The following is a 23,088-nucleotide window of genomic DNA, read 5'->3' on the forward strand; positions in this document are numbered from 1 at the left end:
AGTAATTGAAATTATTGAATGATTTTTAATCATTTATATTAATCATAACTGTTTAAAAATATCAACTAACAATGGCTCATACTATGAGTATTAAACAAACAACAAGGCATTTCACTTAAAGTGACATAAAGATATAACATATTGTATTTGATTTGGTAAGTATGCCATTGCTTTATAAGTATACTATTTTTATATCTAAAAAACAAGTATCAAAAAAATAACTATATTTTAATATCTCCTGAAAAATTTCATTATTGAGGGTTATATCAATATTAGCTTATTATTTTACAGTGTAAATATAGGTAGATGGTTAATTATCTAGATATACTCATATTTATTTGGATAATTAGTTAGGTAAATCTCAACACTGATTAGCAACAATTTGCAATATTGATTTCATTTAAATTGATGATCAATTGAAAGAAGGATACCACAGTAAGTTGCACATTATTATAAAATATCATCAATAGATTTAAGTAAGTTACTTTATTAATTAAATATAGGAAAACAAGTATTAGTATTAGCTACTTTCTTGAAATTTTGGAAAAAATTATTTGTTATGCTGATACCTACATAAAACTGTAATCAATTATAGACTAATTTCAAAAATGTCTATAATTCCTAAAATGTTTGAAGTGTTAATCGCAATAAAGTTATCATTAATTATATCTCCTTATATTTTTTCTAAGCAAACATAATGTCATAACTTTCATATTTACAAAATTTAATTAAATTTAATTATTCAATTGATTGTATATTCAAAAGTCAATTCCATCACAGATTTACTTGGATGTAATATGTAGGGACTCGGAAGTTGATGACCTTAAAAACATTAAAAAATACAAATATGACATAAAAATGACAAAAAATGTCCTTAAAAATTAAATAAAAAAATTACAAATATATAGAAAACGTTTCAAGTAAGTTATCAGCATAATGGTCGACAAGAAACAATAAGAAGTAAACTAATGTAAAATCGGTAAAAATGAGGGAAAATGACCTAAAAATGTCAAAAAATGACCTTAAAAGTAATAAACACCAAAAAATACAAAAAAATGCAAAATAAAAATTAGTTGTTCAGATCCACATACTATTATGTCTTTCTCATTAGGTATATATAAACAGGGCTGTGGATTTAATGCACTAAAAAAGTGTTAAATATGTACCTATGCATTTATACATCAATAATAGGCAAAACATGCTCTGAAAAATTCCAAAATATACAAAAATATATTTTTATTAAATTGGTAGGTATCTTACGAGTATAATGTTAAATGCATGTTCATGCTTATGTAGGTAATTAAAAAATATTTTGTCATCTAATTATTATTAATTACTATATTACTATTGTTCTGTGGGATTAATAAATAAATCAAGTAAAATTGTATGTGTTTACAAGTTGAAATATACATACCACTATAGTTGGTAGTTTGGTACACAAAAATGCATAGGTAAATTGTATAATATTGTTATTATGTATGAACTAAAGTCATAAAATGATTGAAATTAAAATTAAATTAGTAAAAAATAATTATATGTAGCCACAGCCTACTTTTCTTTATTCTATAATGACTAGGTATATTGCAGAAATCAAATTATAATAATAATTAATTATAATTGTATTATAAGAAAATATTGATTTAATTCAAATGTATGATAGTCCAATGGAAGCTTCAATTAGACATCAATAACCATGTTAGTACTTAGATAGGTACTTTTAAAAAAAAAAACTAAATAAATATAATACTTAGGAAATTAAATAGGTACTAATAAGTAAGAATAACAGTTTAAAATGTATTATTTAATTTGTTATACGCTACTACTAAGTGTGCGATTTTTATGCTTGAGTTCAAAAACTTAAGTTTGTTATTCCAAACACTATTCAATAGTCTATATTGTTTTATTAAACCTAATTAGGTTTAACAAATATTTAAAATAATATTAAAATAGTTATTTAGAAAGATTTTACACAGTATAAAAGAATTGATGTTGTGAAGATACAACTGCCAACCATTTGCTAAAATAAAACCTGTCGCAATGTAAATTACAAAGAAAAAACAACTTGCTTACACTGCTATTATTTATACATTAATAAAAGAGCCAATAAGGGTTTTTAAAAATTCTAACATCATTTTCTAATATTTTAAGCTAAGTTTTTCATATTTATTTGTGTATATAAATTTTTATGCAATAATTTTAAATAGGTATAAGACATTAGGTAGGTAACTTAATTATTTTTTTTAATAAATATTAATAACTTTTATTAGTTCTTTAAATAATTTTTTTGGTTTTCATAAGTAATAATTATGTAAAAAATACCAATCCAATATATAATTCCATTTACCTCAAAAATATAACTTATACTAAGGTATTCAACAGTATTCAATTTACTTAGAAAAATAGTATGATTAATTTCAACAATGGAATTGTAAAAAGTTAGTTGATTTTCAAAAATTGTATTCTTCTTTCTTTTTTTTTTTTTTTTTAATGTATTAAATTAAGTTATAGTTTATATAACTATATCAAATATTTAAGTAAAAAAAAAGTTTTGCGTTAAGAATGTTATTCTGGTTTATAATATATTTAGAGTGAAATTGATGTGTAAACATTGTAAACAATAACTCTGCTTACATTTCTTTTTGAAACTAGTAAGACAACTGTAGAAGAGCTCACAATTCCAGAACATAAATAATAGTGATTACAATAAAAATCAACATCCTAGGTAACAAAACTAGAGCTGAACAAAAATAAAAACATTATTTTAGAATATATTACAGCAAATGGAGAAAAAAATCAAAGAAAATTTTAAAAAGGTTACGAAAAGGGTTCAACTAAAGTAACTACTTAATGATCTATCATCATTATTAATAAAATATTGGTCAATGAATAATAGAAACAAGCATGCAGCTTATATTTTTGGCCCCAGACATATAAACTTTTAACTTACCTACCTAAGCTATTATTAGAAAGGAAACATCAAACCTTTACTATGGTTTCAAACTTAATTTTATAAGTGACAGATTTGGTTAAATAATATTGGACTTTATCGTACATAATATGAAAAAAGTCAGTTTTATAAAAAGTCAAGTTATATACTTTGTATGAATCGCATACTGGGAGGGATAGAAATGAAATTGAATCAAATATATTTCATTATTTAATATATTTATTATTTTCCATCAGAAATAACTCATGTTGTTCTAGAGCAGAAGTCCAGAATCTTTAATCTTTATATATATAAATAATAACTAATCAATAAGTTAAATGGCTGTCAGAAAAATTTTATAAAAATAAAAATCTTTTTGTATAAATGAGTCATTTTTAAAAATAATTGCAAAATCATGATTTTCAAAGAGTTGCATTGGTCAAAATAAAAAAAAAAAAATATGCCATAGTAAAAAAAATAACTAATTTATTTAAAAATAATTTCATCAGTAATTGGATTGGAATTGAATAAAAATAACTCAAATAAGTCTTAAATTTAGAAAAACTTTATTTCATTATAATTGAATTGAATTTTAATTTATATTTTACGGGTCTCAATATTGATTCATGTTCCAAAAAGCCACAAATTACATGCTAAGTAATGACAGGTACCGGACCTTTGATACATGGTGATTTAAAAACAGCATATTTTTAGACATTTGAATATTTTTATTATAGCATTCACCACATTCAAGGTTTTTTTTTCACTTTTTCAGCATATTTCAATATTTGTCACAGAATCAAGTCAAGCGAGTCGTGAATGAAGAACATTATTTAAAATAAAACCTATTCGAATGGGGATTAATTTCGAACGTCTCTATCTTTGTCTAACACACACGGAACATACAAATTTAGATGTGTTTTTTTCCAAACCTACCTACTACCGATTGATTTAGTGAAACGATAATTGTTGTTAAGACTACTTGAGGTAGAGTAGGTAGACTTTCCCACATAGGCGGATATTGGGAGGGGGAGCTTAAGCACTCTCCAGAACGTAACGTAATCAAACCACACCATACGTCAAAACAAAAAATTGTGTATTTCAATTCTTGAAATTTATTATTTTTATTTTATTTTGTTGGGATACGTGAATGGTCTGGAATATTCATGGTCTCTCGTTATTGGAGAAAACCATATTTTGTAGGTATATATTGACAATAGCAAATATTCTAGAACTTGTTTAAGATACGTCGGTACCTATAAAGTATAAATAAGCAAGCTGTAGCCGCCGCAGCAACAGCAGTAGTGTCGATTACGTCATTGGAGTGAACCTATGGCGTGTTAGTCAATATAAAATATATATATTAATATATTTATTTTTTAAATATCTATGCCCTATGCATAGTTTCCCGTAGTGACAAAAAATTGTATATAACAGTAATGCAGTCTACTGATGAAAAGTATATAACTTTAAATTTTGTGAAAAAGGTTTTATCGAAACAGATTTTCCCTAATTTATTTAAACTATTTCAAGTTGCTTTAACAATACCTATAAGTTTCTCCACTTGTGAAAAGAGTTTAAAAGATTTATAAAATCTTATCTTCGACTTCTATGCGACTATGCTGCAAGAAATGTTCAATTACACCTCAATTTTGTGTATTGAAAATCATTATCAAAATCCATGACAAAATAATAATAATTGTCATGTCAATTGATTTTGTCATGTCAAAATCTATTGATACCGATACGATTATTAATATTTGTACACAAAGCAATAGGTTTATTGGTTTATACAATTAAAATTAAAAAGATTTAGTAGCTATTCAATATTTTATTTGTTTATGTTCCTATTACTTATATATTAAATTATATTGTTACCTCAGCTAGAAATGCTAGAATAAAGTAGGAGTAAGTAGCCACTAGTTAGTAGGTCGAAGCGTCTAAAAATGTGTCCAACGGATGTGAGGATGTGACCAAATATTCGCCTATGCTTTCCCACATTTCTTTTTTTTACTTATAACTTCTTCAAAATTTCATTATGACAATTTTTAATTTCTACTTTATTAATTTAACTTTTTTTTGGATTTACGATGATAAAATAAAAATGTGGGAAAGTCGATGTCAAGTAAACTTTACGACAAGGTGTATTGATATAATGATTATGATATCAATACAACACTCCTTGGTTTACGACAAATTCAAATTAGATTTAAACCCGTTTATATGGTCGAAGAGATTTCAGATTTATTATCACTTCAATTGATTAGTTAGTCCATTTGGCAAAGAACACAACTAAATTTCTATGATCCGTGTGTATTAGATAGAGACAGAAATAGTCGGTATCGAATCCCTTATTTAAACCTATTTAGTATAAAAATAATACAAAAGTTAAAAAAGTCATATCAACAAAAGAAAAGTCAAATTGTGTTTTATTAAAAGGAATAAAGCATCTGTAAAAGGTAATAATCTAAAAATATTTAAATCTTTACGTTTTAAAATAGATTTACGTTTAAATGATCATCTAAATTCTAAAGGCATAAATAAAATATTAGATAACATTATATGTATACTTTTTACTTTTTCCATTTAGTAAACTCGGTATAAAACTATTATTTTTATTAATTACAAATTTAAAAAGGTGGGCAAGTGGGTATCGATCTGCTATATTAAATTTGAATGCAATGACAGGTATCATTGCATACGAAAAACGATTCTGAACGGAGATGATTTGTCAGTCTACTAGTCTAGGATAATTAATAAAATATATTATATTATTACCTATATTTAAATTGTAATAAATCGTTATTTTACTCGATTTTGTAAAAAAATTAATTTCATACGCTCATAAGATTTTTTTTATATTGACGCTGGAATTTTTTTTTTACAGTTACTTAAAAGAAAACTTATGGATAACCTTGTATTAGGATTTTTAACCTTAGGTATAAATCGTAAAAAATTTACGAATTTTCAACATTAAATGCTTATAAACAAAAATTGTGACTAACAATTTTTGATTTCTTTTTACTACGATAAGAACAACTTATAATAAACCTTGTATTAAATTTTAAAGATTTTTTTGAATTTTTTTTTAGTCATTTCAAAAAAAAAACTTAGAAAAATCGAAAATTTCAATTGTCTATAAATAGCTTAAAAAAGGTCAAAATTTTAATCGTAAATAGATAACGCTAATATAAACTTTTGGTAAAAATTTCAAGTATTTACAATGAATCGTTTTTGAGTTACAGCAAAATAAAAAAAAACGATTTTGTCAATAACTGATTATGCGTAAAAATTTCCATTTTTCCGTCACTTTTTAAGGGTTTTTCCTGACGCATTTGAAAACTACCGGACATTTTTCACTTTTGACCCCCCAAAGTACCAACTAGATGAATTTTCCTTTTCAAAGAGCGGCTGAAGTCAACAATCAAAGCATTATTTCTACTCCAATCGTGTTGACAGACACAAAAATAAAATAAAACATATATCATTGTAAAATCAATACATTCTTCACTTCGTTCAGAATCTAAAATAACTATAAATCAAAATAATACATTATTATATTATGAAAATAAGTAATTTTTTATATTTTAAATAGGTATAGCCTGTTGGAATATTTTGTGCATTGAGCGTGATCAAAATGACTGAGAGAATAATTAGGTACGTGAAAATAAGGATTGACAATTAGTTGAAGTGAGATAGCTTTTGCGTTGGAACACTTTATTATTTATGCTTTTGTACGTTTTAAACGGTTCTTTTATAGATTTCACAAAAACCGAAAGGCCAAAACTACTGTATTCAGTTTCTAGTGTTCTTACTTATCTTATTATTTTTTTTTATTATTCGCACATGAGCCCGTCAGCCGCGCTGCAGCGGCCGGTGCGCAACGTTACGTCCTCTCCTCTCGCAGACCATCCGATAGCAGCTGATAACGCGCACACGAATGCGAAAATCCGCGCAGAGCGGCTGAGGTTTAGGTAAACCGCACGCGCACCGCCAACACCGACAAACGCACAGTAGCGGTTCGTCCTAGTCGACGCGTAGACAATAATAATAATAATAATAATAATAATAGTAATAATATAATATAATATTATCTGTGTACGAATAAAATACACCATTGGAACGGGGCCGCCGCCGTCGACGGTAATGAGAAGGACCAAGAAGCTTATTAGGAACGATATTATGGATAGTTTATTCTTCTCTACTGGTTAACGCGGCCGCGACAACTACTCGACTCGGATTTTCACTGTTTTTTTTTTTTCTTTATCAGGTTTAAACCTATTATCCGATATCTATACACTCTACTCAACGGTTACCGTCGTTGTCTATCGAACGAAATTAATAATAATAATAATAATAATAATAATAATAATAGTAATCATTAATCGTTGTCGTCGCCGAAGGCCGAAACAAGCGCCAGCGATTCGCAGTTCGCGTTTTCCGCCGGACTCTGGAGTGTAGAAGATCGACGGACCGTGAAACTCGATCATCGCCGTCACTTCGAGACGGACGGACGACGGTCTTCCGAGGGCGAGATGACGATTGCTCGCCAATCGCCGAGATTCGCGTACTACCATAATTAATACTAATAATAAATATTAGATAAAAGTCTGAGCAATCGTAAATATATTCGCACTACACACGTACTGACGTAGGTACCTAAATCTTACGCACAGACGTCATCGAGCAGCTACGTCCTACACAATCTCTGGTGCGCGCGCGTGTGTGTGTGTGTGTGTGTGTTTGTGCGAGTGTGCACTCGCAAACTGAAACTGTGTTGGTGTGCGTGCGTACGCGTTTGTTTAACGTCCTAGTTCTGATATCGTTTCCATTTTATGTTCCGTCTGTTTTTCGTTTGCGCCATTACGCCAGTCTCGTGACTGTCGCCCTCTCGTTGCCGCTGTTGAGGCACGTCGGACAGCGCCAGTGCGAGTCGTGGACGGAGTTTTTATTTTGCTTCTCCATCCGTTCGCCGGTCTGTTGACATGACGGTTAACGCTACTGTCGTTCGGGAACAACTGTGAGCTCGATCAGCTCTACGCCAGCCAGACAAACCGTGTTGACAGTCTATCGCAGACACTAGCTTCTCCACTTCAATGGTCGTCACATCAAACGCAGAATGATGAACGGCGTACCAAAGAAACGCACAAACTTGCGCATCAAAGCTTTTCCGGTAAGTCCGTCGATATTTGTTTTGAGTTTTCTGTGTTACTCGGATACTGTTGTTGTCATGCCTCACATAATATGTAAATTGGTTGTCCCGTTTTTAATTTTTATCATATCCACCAATTTGCCTAATAATTACATCTTAACAAATGAATGTATTTTAGTGAACATTCTCACTATTCATTGTTATATACTTACTTATTTTGACATGAAGTATTCTTCGAACTTAAATAAGTTCATAGACTCAATCAAAATACTGTAGAAACTAAGATTATGTAAGTTCATGTGATTGCTTACTCAAATTACACCACTATTTTTCATAATATGAATATAAAATAAAATAATATTATAACCTGCTAAAAGATATGTATACTTTGTAGGTAATGGTTAGTTATTACAAATAAGTAGGTAGTTAATAATGTATTGTAATAACCTGGGTACAACTAAAAAAAATACAATGTATATAACAAGTAACACTGGGTAATTTTAAATATGATGTATAGAATATTTATCACTTTAATTAAATGTACCTAAGTGGTAATATAACAATCAAAATTTATGTTAACAAAAATTCTCATTATAACTTAATGTAACTCAAATGCAATTATAACTCAACAAATTTGTTTAAAAATTGTACCTATTAGGTATTAGTTATCAAATAACAATAAGTGATTCAAATTACAGTACAAATATATATACAGAGTGATTCTTTTATCAAACAACACTCATTATTTCAAAAAGTATTAATGTTTTTGAAAATATTTTTTTACATATAGGGTGTTTCATAAAGAACGCAGTTTTTAATTTTGCTATAAATCAATTTTATTTTATAAGAAATACATTATTAATGGTATATATTATTTCACTATGACTTGAGATTTAAGTGTGAAATACAATATCGTGCATATGACCCCTTCTACTCGGTCGACACGCAGTGACTCTGTCCATGAAATTACAAATTACGTTGTCACAGACTTGCCCATCGAGTTCACTGATAACTCGTTTAATTTCTTGCTTAAGATCGAATAAAGTTCGCGGTTTGTTTGCATAAACAAGTGATTTAATGTGGCCCAAAGGAAGAAGTCACATGGAGTTAAATCACATGATCTTGGTGGCCACTGCTGATCGCCACGAATGGAAATAATTCGGCCGTCAAATTTTTCACGAATCAATGCAATTGTGGTCCCAGAAGTGTGACAGGTAGCACCGTCTTGCTGGAACCACATTTCTTCTGTGTCCATGTCATCCAGAATAGGCCAAAGAAAATTTGAAATCATATTTCGATAACGATCTCCATTAACTGTTTCTGCATTTCCACGTTCATCTTCAAAAAAGTATGGGCCGATCACTCCACCTGCCCAAAAGCCACACCAAACGGTTACTCGCTGTGGATGCATTTGTTTTTCCATGCTTGCCCTTGGGTTCTCATTTCCCCAAATTCGACCCAAAAAACCTCAACGTTCATAGATGACAGAAATAAAAAGAATAGTGCCACAACCTAACAACAAAAAATTACCTAGTGTTTTAAAAACTACGTTCTTTATGAAACACCCTGTAGTTTCAAATTGTTAAAAAACAACGTTTTTATTAAAAAATTATATTTTTAAATATTTTTTATCCTTATAATTCTTTAAGTTTTTTACTTTTTTGAATGACAACATAGATTTTTAATTTCATGTTCCAAAGCAAAATAATTTTTTGAGTATTTTGATACATAAAATTCGAATTTAGGGCGAGTAGTTTATGAGTTATACGTATTTAAAGTTTAGTTGCGCGGAGTGGAGTGGTACGGGGTTACCCCACAAAATATTTGTCCACTACTCCGCTTGTCTAAACTTTAAATAAGTAAACTCATAAACTATTCACCCTAAATTCAAATTTTATGTATCAAAATACTCAAAAAATTAAAACAAATAAAACACTGTTGTCATTCAAAAAAGTAAAAAACTTAAAAAATTATAAGGATAAAAAATATTTTCAAAAACATTAATACTTTTTGAAATAATGAGTGTTGTTTGATAAATGAATCATTCTGTATATTATTTATTACCTTATAAGCGGCATCCATGTAAAAATATTTTTAATTTATATTATAGGACATAATATATGTGTAGGTACTAATGGGTAATACAAAAATAAAACCATAACAACTTACTTCATTTTTTTTTATGCAATAAATATGATAAAATTTTAATTCATAAATTTAATTAAAATTTTAATATAGGAGTTACTTTCCAGGATACAATAAAATCTAGGTATAATTTTATTTAAATTAATGTAAATAATAACATATATTGAATTAGTCATTTTTAAATAGTCTTATAACAATCATTTAGGTAAGTATATCTTTACTAGTTTTTTTATCATTTAAATTTTTTATATAAACAAATGTAGATAATATTTACATTGACTATTATATAATACAACTAAAATTAAATAACCCAGTCTTGAATTAAATTAACACTGACTAAAGTTGAGTTTTTAATTGATTTATGATTTTATCTATGATTTAAGATTTTATTAAAAGTGTAACAATTTAAATATATGCTTTTTGAAAAATTATGAAATACTGATTTTTATTTATAAAATATAAATGATAATTTTGAAGTACTTTACAATTTAATATAACTGTGTAGGTTGTCACAAACTTTATAGTTGCCACTTATATAAATATTAATTGTATTTTATTATTGGGTATGATTTAATTATAAAAAAAAAAATTAGATAAGCTATTATATTTAAATTTTGTGTAAAATTTAACTTAAATACATAATAGGTACATAGGTAGATAAAAGGTTTCTTATATATGTATGTATATGTGTTATTTAAAATACCAAATTTTTTCTTCACTTGAACCACTTAACAATCACTCATATAATACTTATACTTTTATATTGACTAGAAAGGTTTATAAAAAATTAAATAACAAATAATATTTAATTTCACCATAGTGATATTATATCCTTAAAACATATATCACATATCTTTTTTTTCTGTTTGGAATCAACAACACTGCAAGAATTTTTTTGCAGTACTTTTGTAATACAATCATCGTTAATTGAAAAATAAATAAAAATACTTTAGGTGCCTATTATGTTGGTATTATTTATTTTTACTCAATTTAATATTCATATTTTTTAGCTCACTCTTTTGTAGAAATATATTTAGAATTTACCAATGACAACGGTTATATCAATGAAAGTTTTAACCTATTCCAGATGTCATAATCAACTTTTTAAGATTTATACTATCATTTATGATGGCATTAATACAGTTTTAGATCTGGGTATACTTGTATTTTTTCTATTAAAATAACTTAAACCAATGCTTCTCAAACTAGGTGCCGTGGCAACTGGTAGGCCATAAAATAATTAATGATTTTGATTAAGGGGGCCTTGACAGTTTCACATTAAATTTAGAGGGGCCCTATGACAAAAAAGTTTGAGAGGCACTGACTTAAACTATCAAAGTTTGTGTACTTTTATGCTAATGCATTTAATATCCTATTTTTGATTTTTTTTTTTTACATATATATATTAGTACTGTAATAGAGTTACCCTTACCATACTGCTATATAAAATTCAAGTTTTCTTAGATATTAAACTGTTGTAATGCCAACATATAAACATACTAATAAATACCATCCTTACAAAAAAATTACAATAAGACCTTTTTTATATTTTTATGATATCCAATTAACTGTATACCAACATTAAATAAATTAACACTTTTCGGTAAATCATATACTAAGTATAGGTAAATATAATAGAAACAAATTCATACTGGTTTGTTATAGCCCCGCCATTCAGGGTTGTTATCTCCCCACCATCGTATAAAAACAAAATAATGAGTTAATTGATTCCCTAAATTCTGCTACATCTTTTAAAATTGATTTAAACAGATCACTATTAATAAGTTTTGATCGTCACATAAATTCTGCCATATACGGGTCTAAAAAAATTCTATCTGTTCCTCTACGCTTTTTACTGCCCCATTTGGCTGAACCCCACATTCTCTCAACATTTTGTGTGTGGGCTTCTGAATTAGAGTCCAAATACAAAATTGTATCTATGATTAACTTGATTATGTTGAAATCCGTGAATTTATTATTGTTATGGATGGTGGGGAAATAACGAACCTGAGTGGCAGGGCTATAAAGTTTTCATTCGCTGCAGTGGGGCTATAACAAACCAGTACCAACAAATTTAAATATATGAATAGAAAAATGAATATATAATGACAGTATAGTATCGTAATAACAGATTTTTTATTACAATGGATCATATTCTTAGTATTAGACAAAATAAAATAATTAAGTTTTTTTTTGTTTTTTTTTTTAAAAAAAAAAAGCTTAATTTACAATCTTTACAACATATAACATAATTAGTAAATAGTATGAATAATGAATATAATATAAATGGACATGAATGATCTGAGGAAAAGAACCGTTTAGCAACAGTATCTTCCTAATTAAGATAGATTTAGAGGGGAACCGTTTTATATATTATATATAAAGGTGTCTCTTAGGGATGAGCATGAAATCTAAATATCTGAATTTTCTGAATTATTTGGATTATCCGGATTTATGGATTTGCTTTTTATGAGTCTTATAATTATTTATTATATATGGTACACCTATGTTCGAAAATATGTTGTAGAATTAAATTTATTAGAATATAAAAAAGAGTCATTGATCAGCAAAATTGAGTTGAATAATCCGAATTTAACAAATCCGGGTATGCCCATCACTAGTGTCTCTTACCCGTTTTCTTTTAAATCTTATCAGTAGGTTGGAAATGGTGATTTGTTACATAATTCACAGTTAAAAATATAAATATAATAATGGTGCTTAAACCACAGATATATAAGAATATGGACTTCATAGCTATTTTTTTAATTCATACAAATGTAATAAATTTACAATTTATAAGTCCTTATTATAAATTAACCATGGAAAAACTAACTATTTTTTGTATTTTTGTATCCATGATTAGAATATATTGTAGCTTGTTTCTCCCACAATGACAAAACTTATTTTTTCTTTCTTTGCACAGTCCAAATCTTTGTATGTCTATATTCAGTATAATATTTTTACAAACTTTATTTTATTTTATTTGTTTTATTTTTTAAATTAATATTTGTATTTTAATATAAAATTGTTTCAAATAAATTAAAAGTAAGATCCATATAGTTGTACTAATTTTTTATTAAAACACATAATATTAACTCAAATCTTAAAGATTCCTCAAGTATAGATATAAAATCATTTATAGATTACCATAATATATGAACATTTTTTTTTTAATTGAAAGTAAATTGGTTTTTTGAAGGTTTTTATTTATTATTAATTTAAATATAAAATTATTTATTATTAATTTAGAATTAAACATAATAATATTTTTTCAGATGACAATGGATGAAAAATTAATTGACAGCATTTGGCTGTTATTGAAAAACGCTATTCAAGAAATTCAAAAGAAAAACAATTCTGGGCTAAGTTTTGAAGAACTGTACCGAAATGCTTATACCATGGTGTTATTAAAACATGGTGAAAGATTGTATACTGGTATGAAGGAAGCTGTAATATACCATTTAGAAAATAAGGTATAATCATATAAAAATAATATAACATCCATCTTGAATAAATAATAATAATATATTAAATATAAATAGATAATATAATCAAATTAAAAACACATTATTTTTAGGTCAGAGAAGATGTTCTAAAAGCATTAAATAACAATTTTTTACAAGTTTTAAATGTTGCCTGGAATGATCATCAAACTTCTATGGTGATGATACGTGACATATTGATGTACATGGATCGAGTTTATGTTAAGCATAATGAAGTCGATAATGTTTATAATTTGGGTCTCATTTTATTTCGTGATTTAGTAAGCTTCAAATTCAAACAAATATTAACTTAATAATAATTTTTAAAATAAAAAAAATGAAATATATTATTTATAATTGGAATAGTTTTCTATACTTTATTTACATTAAGAAGGAACTTAGGTAATGGCCAGTTTTTATCTTCCCCATTGAATCAAATTTCTATACAATTGTCTTAGTCACACCCCTTTGCAATAAATAGTTAGCTAAAGTTCCTTTTTTTGTGTTAAGTAGAGAACCTAAATGTTTTTTTATTTTTTTACTTATGTACTTAAAGTTAACAAAAATACTTTTTAATTCATAATATTTATATTTATATATTTAATTATATTACTTTTTCAATAAGATTGTTCGCTATGGATATATTCGCGATCACCTACGAATAACTCTGTTAAATATGATCAAACTTGAAAGAAAAGGTGAAGTTGTTGATCGAATAGCAATTAAAAATGCATGTCAAATGTTAATGATTCTTGGAATTACTGGACGAATTGTTTATGAAGAAGATTTTGAAAAACCATTTTTGGAGCAATCTGCTGAATTTTATAAAGTATATACTTAAAGTTTTATAGATCTATAATAACACTGATACCTTAATATTGCGTATTTACAGATGGAAAGTCAAAAGTTTTTAGATGAAAACAGTGCATGTATTTATATTAGAAAAGTTGAATCTAGAATTATAGAAGAATCGGATAGAGCAAAACATTACCTTGATGATTCAACTGAAAGTCGAATTGTTGAGGTTATTGAAGTAGAACTAATTAAAAGAAATATGAAAACCATTGTTGAAGTAAATATTCTATTATTTTAAACTAAAATTGATTTAATTTTTCAGTTAAGACGACGCCATACCCGCGTTTGTTGTTTCTGTCTTACTACTAACATACATCATAGCAAATTTTCGTTCAGCAGAATACATTTTGTGATTTTAGCTTTAATATTACAGTAAATTTACCTATTATCAAATTTAAAGGTATGAATATTATCTAGACTATGGCTTATTCTTTTAATGATAATATTATTTTAAAGTGAGTTACAGTTATGTAAAATATAACAACTTTAAAATGATATTATCAATAAAATCATATGTCATTATCTAGATAATATTCTTACCGTTAATTTTGATAATAGGTAAATTTAATCTAATATTAAAGCTAACATCACTAAATGTATTATACTGAACAAAAATTTGTTATGATGTACGTTTGTAAGACAGAGACAACACATGCAGGTATGGTGTCCTCTTAATCATTTATTTAATTTTAATAATTTATATTTTTTTCTTCTAGATGGAAAATTCTGGCGTTGTACACATGTTAAAGAACAACAAAATTGATGATTTAGCATGCATGTACAAGTTATTGTCTCGTGTTCCAGAAGGTTTAAAAACTATGTCTGATTGTGTTAGTCAATATTTACGGGAAATAGGAAAATCTCTTGTACAAGAAGAAAATATTAGTACTAATGCAATCATCTATATTCAGGTTACTATAAATTATAAAATGCATTTAATATGTCTCAAATTACAATGATAAAAATTATTCTTGAATTATTTATGAAACATGGTGAAATTAGTTATGAGGACTTTTGAGAGATCAGGATACCAACTTCTTGGATGCATTAATATTTATTTTAATTAATTAAATTTTATTTTTCAGAGTTTGCTGGATCTGAAAGATCGTTTTAATTTTTTTTTGGTTCATTCTTTCAACAATGATAAGATGTTTAAACAAATGATTGCTGCTGATTTTGAATATTTTTTCAACATAAATTCCAAGTCACCAGAATATCTATCTTTGTTTATTGATGAAAAATTAAAAAAGGGTGTTCGTGGGGTAATAATATAAAATTTTTTTTAATTATTAATAAGTTAATTATTTTTTTAGAAATAAATTTATTAATATATTACAAATTTTATTAGCTTACAATAATTTTAAAACAAATTAAAAGGTTTTGATTTGGATTAGTTTCTGATAATTTTCATTGATATATTATGTGATTCTTGATCAAAGAATACTCATCATTTCAAAACTTAATAACTTTTTAAAAGTATATTTTTACTATATTTTTTAATATATTTATATCATTATAATGAAATTTTTCCTTTTTTTAATAGCAACAAAAATTTTAATTCCTCATAATTTAATTCCCCAAAAATATTATTTGGAGTATTTTGTATATTAAAATCAAATTTTGAACGGGTAGTTAATGATATTATTTTTAGTTTTAATTAACTAACTACTCTCTAAAATTTTATATATCGTAATACTTAAAATAATATTCTGTTAGGAATATGAAATTAAAAATGTATGATGTCGTCATTCATAGAACTAAAAAACTTTAAAAATTGTAAAATGTATAATTATTTTTTTCAAGTGTTTATTTTGTTAAGACTTAAAATTATTTTAAAATGTATTTTAAAAAACATAAATAGTTTTTGAATTATATGTTTTTTATTAAATGAATGTCTAGAGCAGTGATTCTCAACCTTTGTATTATGACGACACACTATTAAACATTTTCATACTTTGTAACACACAATAAAAAAAAAAATTAAAAAATAAGAATAATACCTAATTTAATACCTTATTTTTGTAAATATAGTGTTAACAAGGTTTGTACTTCCCGCGACACTTTTGGACTTATCCGGCGACACATCGGTTGAGAAATACTGGCCTAAAGAAACAAATATTAAAGATTTCTTTAAATCTGATCAACAAATATTTTTGTATTTTTACACCTTAACAACATGTAGTTTTTACATGAATCACTAATATATATTAATGTCTTAATACTAGTTTATCAAGTATAAATATAATACATAATAGTATTAATTATTACTTTAATTGTTTTTTTCAATTTAATTTTACTCTCAAATATTCATTTTTATTAAAAAAAAAAAAAAAGCTATAAATTATTTGGTATAATAAAACATTGTCTATGAATTGAAAAACAAAAGTCACTAGCTTATTTTATGAATTTATAAATAAAATAACTGAATTTTTGTTTATTTGTTACTTTATAGTTCTTCTATAAAATGCTGTTGTTAAGTTGATGAGAAGACATATAATTCTTAATTATATTTATAATTTAATTTTAATTCTTGAATTAAAAAGTGATACTATATTCTTACAGTTATCTGAAAATGATGTTGAGTTAGTCTTGGACAAAGCTATGGTAATTTTCCGCTTCCTTCAAGAAAAAGATGTATTTGAAAGATATTATAAACAGCATTTAGCCAAGAGATTGCTTTTAAATAAATCTGTCAGCAATGATAATGAAAAAAATATGATCTCAAAACTCAAGGTAATTTTTATTTTGTAAAGTGTAAACTTTTAAATCAAAATTATAAATCATTATATAATATCTATGTAGACTGAGTGTGGTTGTCAATTTACTTCAAAACTGGAAGGCATGTTTAAAGATATGTCCATATCTAACACTATCATGGAAGAATTTAAAGAATATGCAGCCAAGTCCAATAATGTAAGTAATATTGATATTAAAATATATGATATGTTTGTTGTACAAGTTAATGGACATATTTTAAGATAATTTTGTTCTATAATAATTTTTCTGAAACACTGTGTTGTATTGTAATATTTATATATTTTTCTCCTTAAATTAACTTAAACAAATATTCAATTGCCTGCTTTGTAGAGAAGAACAATCAGACCAAGCTGCCTTATTAGTTATTCCTTTATTCAAAACTTTAGAATTCAATTAAGGCATGCTAAAATAATGTATTACATTAGGCTCGGTAATTAGAGAAACTCCATAAATCAAGAAAACAAAATAAACGTAGTATACCCTCGATAAATTTAAAATGCTGTATAATTAGAATATTTTTGGCCAAAACCTCAATAATTTGAATTTATTAATTATTTATAAACTCAATTTTATTTAATTAGAAGTGTGGTTCAAGTGACTGGTAGTGTATCATCATTATCGTAGTTTATTTTGTAATTTCTCAAATTGCTGTAATCTACTATACTCGTTTATTTCATTGTTTCACATTGCCATGAGTGAAAAAAAGATGAATAGTTATTGTAATTAAGTAAAAACATAGTCTGAAAGTAAGTTCCCTGGTCTAAAGTATAGTGTTTGTTGTGAAAAATATAATATTAATTATATATTTACCCTCCAACCACTAGACAAAGGAATAATCATAAAATGTTAAACCACTATTTTGGAAAGAAGTTTAATACAGTTTTAAACTACATAAGGAACGAAACATGTAACATTTCAATACATACTGCTTTAAAAACAGAGCCCAAGGCATGGGAAAATGTTTTAAAAACAAACCATATAAAATTTTAAGGAAATATAATATATACTTGCAATAAAAAATAAATGAAAAGCAAATTAAATAATTAATATGTAATTACATTTTTTTAACTCTCTTTAATTTAATATATTTCCGTTTTCCCCTAAATAATTCAAACTTTCCAAATCAAGCATTTCAATAAACTAAATTTTTAGCTTTATCTCAATCATTTCAAATTATTTAGAATCTACTGTTTAGTATTTATATTATTAATATGGTATAATATAGAATTTATAATTTTTCTATATTTTATTTAGTTGACTCTTTTCGTCAATAAATATTACTTATTAAATAACAAAAATTGATAATTACTCATAAAAAAGTTGAAAGAAATATATATATTTACTTTGTATTACTCACCGTTCTTATTAGTACCATTAATTATTTTTACATAAATAACCTACTTTTTCTAAAAAAAAAATTTATTTTATTTTTAGCGGTATTTACATGCTGTAGATCTTACTGTGAGAGTGTTAACGACAGGATTCTGGCCTACCCATGCATTATCAAAGTGCAATGTACCATTAGTTCCTAGAAGTGCTTTTGCAGAATATAGAATGTAAGTATACAGTAAGAATGGCAATATGATACCTAATTTATTTTAAGTTACAGTTAAAGTATAAAATTAATTAGTTATGGTAATGGGTTTTGTTGAACATCTCAATTGCTATGTAGAGTACTATTTTTTCTTCAAAATAACATAAATGTCAAGAATTATTTTATAAGCTATTTCAAAAATATGTAAATTTTTATACTAGTGTAAATACTATATAACTGTTTAGTTTTCATTCAATGAATCAAATGTTAAAATATTATTACATTTACACCTATAGAACTTAAAGAATGAAAATTGTCATATTTTTTTTTTTTAATAATAAATTGTAAATGTTTGAAGCATTTAAAATAACTAATTAATATCTTATAAAATCACGTTTTCAATACTCAATTTTTTTTTTAGCTGTATTTACAAGTTGGCCATAATAATTGAATTTAGATTTTTAAAAATTAATTTATTATTTTCATAATATAACATATTATTGAAACTTCTATAATGTGTGTGTTTAAAATATAACCCACTTTATTTAACATTCATATCAATACATATTAAATTACTCATTTATGTGTTAACTTTTAACATTTTTTAATACATATCACAAATAGTATATTAGTCTCATTTATAGTTTACTTATCAAAATTAAGTTTTAACACTCTTTAAACACACACACAACATACAACTTAGTGTATTAGTATATAAAATCTATCAAGCATAAATTGTTGAAAAAAACATTAATTGTCATTTCTATTTTCTGTGGGTTTTCAGCTAAATAATAAAGTTATTTTAAATATTAATGGAAAATACTACCTTCAATTATAAATCATATTAAAGATTTATCAACAAATAACTTTTGCTTTTAGTAATTTAAAAATATAATTTTATAACAGATTTTATCTGGGTAAACATAATGGACGACAACTAACATTACAACCACAACTTGGTTCAGCTGATTTAAATGCTGTATTCTACGGTTCAAGACGACCAGAAAATGACCTATCAGCAAGTGTATCTTCTTCAGTCAATTCGCACAAGCCGTCTACTGAGCGAAAACACATAATTCAAGTGTCAACATATCAAATGTGTATTCTTTTAATGTTCAATACTCATGACAAATTATCATTTGAAGTAAACTATTAAATATAATTTTCATTAATTTAATTATATTTATATTTGTGTATGTACTAAAAATTTATTTTTAGGATATTCGAAGTGAAACTGATATTCCTGATAAAGATTTAATAAGAGCATTACAGTCTTTAGCATTGGGAAAACCCTCACAGCGTATACTATTAAAAACTCCTAAATGTAAAGAAATCGAATTAACTCATGAATTTTGTGTTAATGAGTTATTTACATCAAAATTGCATAGGTAAGCTATATGTTTTTATTTGAATTCATGTTACTATATAAATATCTGTTCATTTTAGAGTGAAAATCCAAACAGTTGCAGCTAAAGGTGAAACTGAACCAGAAAGAAAAGAAACTAGAAGCAAAGTAGATGAGGACCGTAAGCATGAAATCGAAGCAGCTATTGTACGCGTTATGAAATCTCGGAAAAAAATGATTGTAATTAGAATACAACTTTTATCACAGCTTGACGTTAAATGTTATTTTAATTAATTTTTATTTTTTTAGCATAATGCTCTTGTGTTGGAAGTTGTAGAACAACTACGAGACAGATTCCTACCTTCTCCAGTTATTATTAAAAAACGAATTGAAGGACTGATTGAAAGAGAATACCTTTCAAGATCGCCAGAAGATAGACGAACTTATCTTTATGTTGCATAAAATGTGTATTTAATATTGTATATTAAGTCTTCCTATGTAAAAATTGACAACTAAATAATATTATATAATGTGTTCTCACATTAAGAGGTACCACTAATTATTTCAGCTGGATGATTTTTGATTGAAATGTGTTTTAGGAGGTAAAAGGTGTACTAAAAATACACTTTTGTAGAAAATTTCAAATGTTTAACTCCTTTGATATGTGCATGTATATTACAACTTAATATATTATAAGTTGCAACTAATCTTTTCTTACAAATTTTGATGAACAATTTGTATATTAAATATTTTTATAAATTATAAAACTGACTAAGTTAGAGCAAGTTTGGCTCTAATTTATTTTAGTTATTCATAATACACGAAAAAATAAATTACAAACTTATTAATTTAGATTTTGTTATTTAATAAACAATAGTATTAACTTACATATTCTCTGCATAAAAATAATAATAATATAACTTTATTAAAAACGGAAATTATTTATAAATGTTAACTTGCTACAAGTAATTTACAACAAAACTTGTACTAAAATTGCTTGAAAAATAATTGATCCATCTGAATTTGTAGAAAAAATAGTTATTGCGATTTAAACAAAATTAAGATACTGATCATGCACATACAAAACATGTCATACATTTGAACTCTTCTCAAAATGTATATTTAGTGCTGCCAAAAATCCAATATTATCCCTGAAATAGTGGTACCTCTTAATATGAATATACAATATGTATATATTAAATTAGGGACCCATTGTTCCTATTTGATAAAATAAAATCATAAAAGTAAATGAACAAATACTTAATAGATTCCTTAATGTTTTTCATACATTTGGGAATGTATATCGAGCAATGTTATTATTGTGTAACAAATGTACAGGTGCTACACGGTATCTTAACTTGAACCAGTGATAATTTCCAGTCACTGTTTACAAAAACCAAATAAATTACTAATCATAGATTTATTGTGATAATGATAATTTTCATCTATGATCTTCTTGTATTGTAAGTTTAAAATGTGTTTATTCCATTTTAAATATATTATCAAACAAACTTGAATTGTTGTTTATTTCAGGACAATCTTATTGCACATAATTTAAAAAAATGTGTTTTTCATACTGAAATATAACCAATAATAAATACTATAGTATAATAATTATAATTGACACAATTGAAATTATATTAATAATTTATATAATATTGAAATTATTTTTTACGTTTTTATTATGTTTTTTGATTTACGTTTGTTAATGTATAATTTAATGTAATTAAATTTTAAGTTAATGTATTTCTAATTAGCCAATTTGGTATTTAAGCAAACAGTTTTCTACATTCCATTTTTGGAGTATTTCAATATAGTAAAACATATTATAAGTGTGAATTATGTGTCTGACTAAAACATAAAATTTTTGTTTTCCATAAATTATGTGCTTTAATTTAATTAATATATAATGTTTTAGAAAAATATTATTATTATTATTTTTTTTTTTTTCTATTAACTAGCTAATATTAGCCTTAACACCGAGTTGCATAAACAATCACTAAACATTAAATTGATTAATAGTCAACTAATTGTCCATTAAAAATGATTTAGTGGACCTTAATATTGGTCATTAAATTTTAATGAATTTATTTTTTATGCAATCTGGCGCATAAGTGTTTTAGTAATTGAAATACTTTTCAAAATAAACCGCACCGTAATTGTTTCAGTTACCTACTTGTCAACGCTTAAAATTGTAACTAAATGATATGTTTGGTTTTTAGTGTTATTATTTTTTTCGTTATAATAATTATTGATATAAAATACATACCTACAGTATTGTTATAATTATTTTGTGTAATCTTAAGGTTTAATTATTTGTTTTTTTTTTTTTATCTATAACGTGTTTGTACAAATTTTAAATTTAGCTATGACTCAATCATTATATTCAATTTTTCTCTGTGTTTTGTCATCTGAGAAAATGTTTTTAATACCTCAACTAATGATTCTGGACATGTTACTTTTAATATATCATTAAACACTAATATTAAACTGTAACATTTTAACAATATTTTCATTGTTATATGAGTTCAGTTAGTATAAAATATTTAAAAATTGGTTAATGGTATGGATAATAATGAAGTACTAGAAATAAAACTAAATCCTAAATAAAAAGAAAATTATGCCTCATAATTTTGTAAATACTGTTATGATTTTAAGTGCATATACGGCCTGATATATTATAACTTCATTAAATATGTATTGAATATAAAATAACATTGTTTCATATTATATATGTACCTTTATAATTTTTAGATGTCCTAATCCCACTGTTTCCACTTAACCCCTGTCTCTGGTTGAATATTTATTTCTGGGGTTGATGATATTGATATTTTATATGGTATTATTTATTTAATACCTCGGTATCAGTATACTGTAATGTCTGTAATATCC

At 25.7% G+C, this 23,088-nt stretch overlaps 1 protein-coding gene across 1 annotated transcript; it reads left to right on the top strand.

Annotated features, from left to right (window-relative positions):
• Nucleotides 1-6,916: 6,916 nt before the first annotated feature.
• LOC132924365 (cullin-3-like) lies at nucleotides 6,917-22,928 on the top strand. Its single transcript, XM_060988624.1, has 14 exons — nucleotides 6,917-8,099; nucleotides 13,499-13,696; nucleotides 13,801-13,986; nucleotides 14,331-14,534; nucleotides 14,598-14,777; nucleotides 15,277-15,471; nucleotides 15,646-15,822; nucleotides 17,123-17,293; nucleotides 17,363-17,473; nucleotides 18,752-18,873; nucleotides 19,758-19,995; nucleotides 20,070-20,239; nucleotides 20,298-20,436; nucleotides 20,506-22,928. The coding sequence occupies exons 1-14, from the start codon at nucleotides 8,046-8,048 to the stop codon at nucleotides 20,656-20,658; spliced, it is 2,298 nt and encodes a 765-aa protein (XP_060844607.1). The 5' UTR covers nucleotides 6,917-8,045; the 3' UTR covers nucleotides 20,659-22,928.
• Nucleotides 22,929-23,088: the final 160 nt, after the last annotated feature.

The sequence above is a fragment of the Rhopalosiphum padi genome, chromosome 3, assembly GCF_020882245.1.
Source record: "Rhopalosiphum padi isolate XX-2018 chromosome 3, ASM2088224v1, whole genome shotgun sequence".
NCBI lineage: Eukaryota > Metazoa > Arthropoda > Insecta > Hemiptera > Aphididae > Rhopalosiphum > Rhopalosiphum padi.

What these genes read in the sequence shown, in the direction of transcription:
- LOC132924365 (XM_060988624.1), top strand. Translation starts at nt 8,046, where the DNA reads ATGATGAACGGCGTACCAAAGAAACGCACAAACTTGCGCATCAAAGCT. An exon ending in ATGCAGCCAAGTCCAATAAT is followed by an intron (nt 17,474 to 18,751) that starts GTAAGTAATATT and finishes TTTTATTTTTAG; the next exon opens with CGGTATTTACATGCTGTAGA. An exon ending in AATCTCGGAAAAAAATGATT is followed by an intron (nt 20,437 to 20,505) that starts GTAATTAGAATA and finishes TTATTTTTTTAG; the next exon opens with CATAATGCTCTTGTGTTGGA.